A 6,000-nucleotide genomic window follows, 5' to 3' on the forward strand; every position below is an offset into this window, starting at 1 on the left:
AGTGATGAGAGAGATTTCAAAGGGTGAGCTCTGGAACATTCATCACCGTTTAATGATGCAGCAATGGTACAGAAATGGTGCGCACTTTCACATCGGTGACTGCTTGTTCCCAAAATTTCCTTGGCGCTTCAGGAGAGGCTAAGAGCGCTTCGAAAAATAACAGCCAAGGTTACCTGAGATAACCGGTCCTCGTATACCAACCACCCCAGGATAATTTGAGTCATTTGAGATTTAACATCCCAAAGCTGACTATGAGAGACGCCGTGTAGGGGAGGACTAGATAGGATTGATCTTGACCAACTATCGACTACTAACGAACACTAACAATGCACACGAAGTGGGCGGCGCGTTTCACATTAGTCATCACCTTGCGCCCTCTGAAAATAACCTGATGAATGACGTTTTTCTCTGCAGGTGGCCCATAAATCCATGGTTGGCATACTAGAACCTCTGCTGTCCGAAGCCGCGATGATTGCCCCGTTGCGACAGGTATTGCTTCCAGATATTTCACCACATTATATGTGTGAATAAACAGGCTCACGCGTTGTTGAAATTCTCTGTTTTGCTACGTTTCGTGCATTGACGAAGGAGTGAGCACCTGAACAGTAAATGAGAATAACGTAGAAAGCAGGGACCAGCTGCAGGGCCACAGCCCACAGGGCAACAGCTACAAGGCCGCAGCCCTCTAGGCGAAAATAAGTTCGAAGAACATTACCGACGTTCGGAAAGAGCGACCTCCAGGAGCTGAGAAACTGAAAGATTCCGAAATTTTCGTCACTCGTTTCCTTTGCAAAACATGGGGCTCAGAAAGCAAATTTGCGCCATAAGAGACTCTTTGTCACTGAAAACACGCAACCATGGCAATGTTCCGATTGACTGCCCATGCGTGAAGTTTTTGTATTTGTCTCGTTTTAGAGCTCCATGCCATTGTAAACGGTAAATTGTCCCTCGAGAGCTAAAAAACTACGACCACCAAATTAAGCCACATTTGCTTCCCTTGCTTGCAAGATGGGGTTTTGGAAGATGCTTGATCGAAATAAGGGCGCATATTTGTACCTCTGGTTGCAGAGAACTCTTCACCTTTTTTATGGCCTGTGTTTGTTAAAAGTTTAACGTATTTCTCCACGGTAACAAATTATAATTAGGTTATTCCTATGCGCACGTACTTGGCGCGAAATTAATCAATCTTAGTCAAGGATTCCGCAGAGGGTTACAGTAACAGCATTTGAAAGCATCTTAAAAAGAGACAGCGCGGTACACTAGCTCTGTAGTCGCCTCCGGATTGCATTGTTGTATTGGTGAATATTTTATTTTTATTTCCACAGATGTACGACGTTATAAAAGCTGAGGTTAGCAAGACGGACCCTGGATTTTGGGAAAGAGGCTTCGGTCGATATCGGGAGCTGCACCTCTTCTATTTCTTCCTCATCGAGGTCAGCCCACTGTTGTCCTCTAGGGCGCTTTGATAGCTAGCGGCTTTATCAAGTCGCAGTTTAGTAATATGAAGAAGCGGCATTTAAAAGTACGTTGATTTAAGATATTGTTCACCATCCTTTATAACTTTGCAATGCTTAGTGACTTCAGTCTTCAGATTTAAACTCGACGGTTACGAACCTTTGCAGTGACAATGAAAACCGAATACCGATACTTCTCCGAAGACCTCTGGCGCTGCATGGTTATACACAAACAACACACACAACAGCCTACTAGCCCGCTCGCAAGTACTACCGATACTTGTGTACCAGATAATAGTAGACTAGATTAGCAGACTAGAGTTGCCATTATGAAATTCCTTTCTGCCCACCATGGCTATTTTCCTTCATTGTGGGAACGCGACTTACACTTCGTGCCACCATAATGGATAATTTATCAATGGTGCCCTGCCAAGCATTGGATAAAAATGTAAAAAAGTTCAGCTTGTAGGCAGGGTTAGAGAGGGCTTTTCTAGCAGCATTAGGCCTATTTCACAAGGGCTACTCACAACTCCATTGTAATTTTTTCCCGTAAATGTCCATAACAGAGGAACTCATCGTTGTAAGGAAAGGCGCAGTATCTGTTATACTTCTCGATGAATACCTGAAACATGCCGTGAAGGAAGGGGGGGGGGGGGATAAAAGTGAATAAAAATAGAGAGAAAAAATGTGTAATAGGGCACCCGTGGAGGGCTTGAGAATATTTTCTACCACCCGGTGATTTTTTAGTGCACTGGCATCGCGCAGCACACGAAGGCCTTTCGCCTCCATCGAAACGCGGTGGGTTTCGAACCCTGGTACTCCGGATCAGTAGCCAAGCGACTGTTGAATGCTTGCGTTACATGACAAATTTTAACAATTGTTACTAATATGATAACATAAGCACACCGACAACTTCAGTTCTCCTTTTGCCTGCTCGAATGAGATATGTCCGAACTTCTTACACTAAAAACTTCCTTACACTTCCTATAACACTGTCATGTGACAGGCAACTGGTTTTACTTACTATAAAAATGGCCTCGTCCGCAGAAAGTAGAACGGCGTTTACCTGTGTTTGTGACCGGGGCATTCAGCAGGCTGATAGCGGTGTGTTTGCAAACAACAGATTATAGAGGGATTTTCCGCCCCCATGACATTTGCGAAGAAACGTGATTGCTAACTCACTCTCTCTTCTTTGCCTTCATCTTTTCTCCCACTCCTTATGATGGTCACGGCAATGTGTAATCGCGGTGCGTTATGTACAGTCCTCAGATAGCTCGCTGTGGGACTTCATGTGCAAGCGAAAAAAAAGCTTACTTGCATTACTCAGCGAAGGCCAATTGACACTGGCGGCCGAGAGGACTGGAGTGGTAGTTTTGTTCTGGCGTTTCAGAGGCGTTCTCTAGAATCTGGCGTCTAGCCGACTCAAGTGGAAGTTTTGTTCTGGCGTTTCAGAGGTGTTCTCTAGCGTGTGGCGTCTAGCATACTCAAGTGGCAGTCTTGTTCGGGCGTTTCAGAGGGGTTCTCTACAGTCTGGCGTCTAGCATACTCGAGTGGCAGCCTTGTTCGGGCGTTTGAGAGGCGTTCTCTAGAGTCTGGCATCTAGCAGACTCAAGTGGCAGTCTTGTTCTGGCATTTGAGAGGCGTTCTCTAGGGTCTTGCGTCTAGCCGACTCAAGTGGCAGTCTTGTTCTGGCGTTTCAGAGGCGTTCGATCTCTACAGTCTGGCTTCTAGCAGGCTCAAGGGCCTGTCTTGCTGTGGCGCTTCTGAGGCGTTCTCTCGTCTGGCGTCTAGCAGGCTCATTTTATCCTCTCTACGTTGATATGAACAATACGTTTGGTTGGACTATAGTCTTCTCGGCACACTTGGTGTACTTCAGGGTTAGACGCCGTCATCGCTTCAACGCTCCATTTTCAACATCTTCAACAGAATGCCTCGCACACACACTGCTAAGCACCGGCAGATTCGTAACTATACAATTCGCTTACAAGCTGCTGGCCCTGACGCGGCGACCAAATGTGACTTCATTGCAAACACGTTGCTACGCAGTGTTGTTCTCTTAATTCCACGGCAGAGTCTTGCGGTCCTTCTCTCCACTTCGTTCAATCAGATCAGCTCGCGTTTCGCGCCTTATGACGATGGGCTTTACTTTGCTCCGGTGTACCAACTGCAGGTAATGCACAAAATCCCTTTAAAAGCAAATACCTAGTTGTAGCCTTCGTAATGTTGTAACTCTCGCAGTCTACTTTTTCAAAAAAGCACGGACACGGTAATTATGAAGTTATAGAGTGTTGTTTTTTTTTTGTTTGCGCGTTTTATAGTGGTCGTGCTATACAATTATGTCGAGAAATAGCCAGCGCAGAACGGCGTGTGTACCTATCGGCAATTCCTGGGAAAGGCGATACTTTGGTAGGATGGGAGTCACAGACGTAGATGTTTTACTGAATCCAGTGGGTCACCAGCAATTTTTTTCCTCATTTTCTGGATTCTCACTAGATAGCGAGAACGCAGCCTTTCTTTCACACCCCACAACGCACATTGCATTTCAAAATCCTCGCCTCCAACGAGATATTTCGGACCAGGCGTCAGAAATATAAAGAGGCCATAGTCTGACGGCGATTACAAGCCGGAAATTTCCCAAACCTAGTCTTGTTTTTTCACACCCAGATAGGTGAGAGAAAAAATGATAAATGTAAAGCCTGCAACAGGCAACTCTGGATAAGCATGTAATGGTGACAGGGGAATCTTCCATGTTTCTCGAAATGGGGTGCTGCACAATATAAAGCTCCGCTTGCATTTTCACGAACTAATCGCGAGCACACCCTAAAGACATTAACGCTCCAGATAGAAGCTAATCAAAGTTTGTTATACAGCAATTCGCGAGAAAAACCACTTATCTGTGATCCTCGCATATGATGTAGTCGGGCATTAAGAACAGCTGCATGCTCCTCGGCCTACGATGCAGTTATTTGCCTAGTAGTAACTCTATGGTAGTGCACAAATTCCAGCTGACTTGTGGTGCCAAAACCGAAGGCTAACACTTCCAGTTCACCACTTCAATTCAGCAACATGAACCTCGCTGTCGAAAGGGAGCAATTCCTGGTATCTGACGCATGTATATGCTCACAACTTGGCGGGTATAGATGTTAAAATTGGCGCCTCAAATAATCAGTTTAGTGTAGTGTTTTCGTTTTCTTTGGGGCCAAAAAACAGCGTTTGAAAGATGAACAGCTAAGTCTCTTGGTATAGTTTCTTAATTGCAATGCGCCAAAGCAATAGACAAGAGGGCAGCAAGCCGGAATTCCTATCCAAAATTCTTGTAGCATTGACCTGTGGTGACAAAACGGAGCCGTCTATACCGTCGAGGATGAATTTATAGCGAGTGTTCTCATTTTTGCAGTCGCAATGTGAGTCCTACGCGCCGCTGCCGGCGGTAACAAAGGAGATCTTGATCCAGCAGGGAGTGCCGGGACGGCTGAGGTGAGCGGGTACATCAACGCTTCACTTTTTTTTTTTTTGTTTGGTTTGTGGGATTTAACTTCCCAAAGCGACTCAGGATATGAGAGATGCCGTGCATGGTCCCAACAGGTCATATGTTCTGAAGCTAAAGGTGGGCGAGCTGCGATCTTTCCCCAAAATATTTTTATTTTTTATGGACCTATCTTTGTTCACGAACAAAATAAACATGCTGAAGTTCCCTGGGACCACATGTGAGCAGTGGGAAAACGCGAACATAGTTTGCGATGCTCGGTTTTATTTGCTCATTCATACTATCGTGATTAAGGTTTTTCGTGCTCGGTCTGGAGATTGTTGTCTGTGCGCCACCATTTACGCGTTCGTTTTAATTTACTGTCTCCTACAAGCAGTCTGAAATGACGTCACCTTGTTCCTTTATTGCAGACTCACAAAGTCCATCTCCACAGTTAAGGAGTTTGGTGACGCGTTCAACTGCAAAAGCACTGACAGTATGAGCGGGTCCAACAAGTTCAACTGCTCTATATATCAAGAGAAGAAGCCTCAAGAAGTTTTCAGCATACTGTTTAAATAACGACGTTTTACTCCAGCTACCAATCCTTTACCTCTGCAAAAGTTTACATTTTCTTGACCAGATTGTCTTGACCAGATAGAGCAGATAGACTCTCATATCTGCAGCGTGCGCGAAAAATATGCCATTTTTATTTCCCCTGCAGTTTTGTTTTATTGATGTAGTTATTTACTTTCATATAGACCACCCACATGACGGAGGGCATCGCAGGAGAGGACCAAAGAGGATTAAACGTTAATATCGATGAGTACGGAGAGAGAAAATCAATGCAGTACAAAAAGTAGCACTGTATATTACCTACGATACTACAAAGCTCGATACATGTTCTTGCATATTAGGGAAATCACCCCGCGCTGTTGCACCACTTGCTCCTCTTGCAATGCTGTTGGCAGTCTGGCTAAGCAACAGCGCCAGAAATCGAAGCGGATGAGCTGATATGGCTCCAATGATATCAGCCTCTTCATAGCCGGTCTCGGCAATTGAGTCAAACCATACGCCGAGTGG

The 6,000-nt window shown here is 45.2% G+C and overlaps 1 protein-coding gene across 1 annotated transcript in view; it reads left to right on the forward strand.

Moving 5' to 3' along the window:
* The window catches only part of LOC146196450 (uncharacterized), a 43,118-nt gene extending 37,606 nt beyond the window's left edge, over positions 1–5,512 (forward strand). The window contains exons 16-18 of the mRNA XM_084597018.1: positions 415–489; positions 4,852–4,931; positions 5,352–5,512. Coding sequence (XP_084453144.1) covers positions 415–489; positions 4,852–4,931; positions 5,352–5,499 — 303 coding nt within the window. The 3' untranslated portion in view covers positions 5,500–5,512. The remainder of the gene's footprint in view (positions 1–414; positions 490–4,851; positions 4,932–5,351) is intronic.
* Positions 5,513–6,000: the final 488 nt, after the last annotated feature.

This window comes from Amblyomma maculatum, chromosome 3 (assembly GCF_055883805.1).
Source record: "Amblyomma maculatum isolate TAMU_Amacu chromosome 3, ASM5588380v1, whole genome shotgun sequence".
Classification (NCBI taxonomy): domain Eukaryota; kingdom Metazoa; phylum Arthropoda; class Arachnida; order Ixodida; family Ixodidae; genus Amblyomma; species Amblyomma maculatum.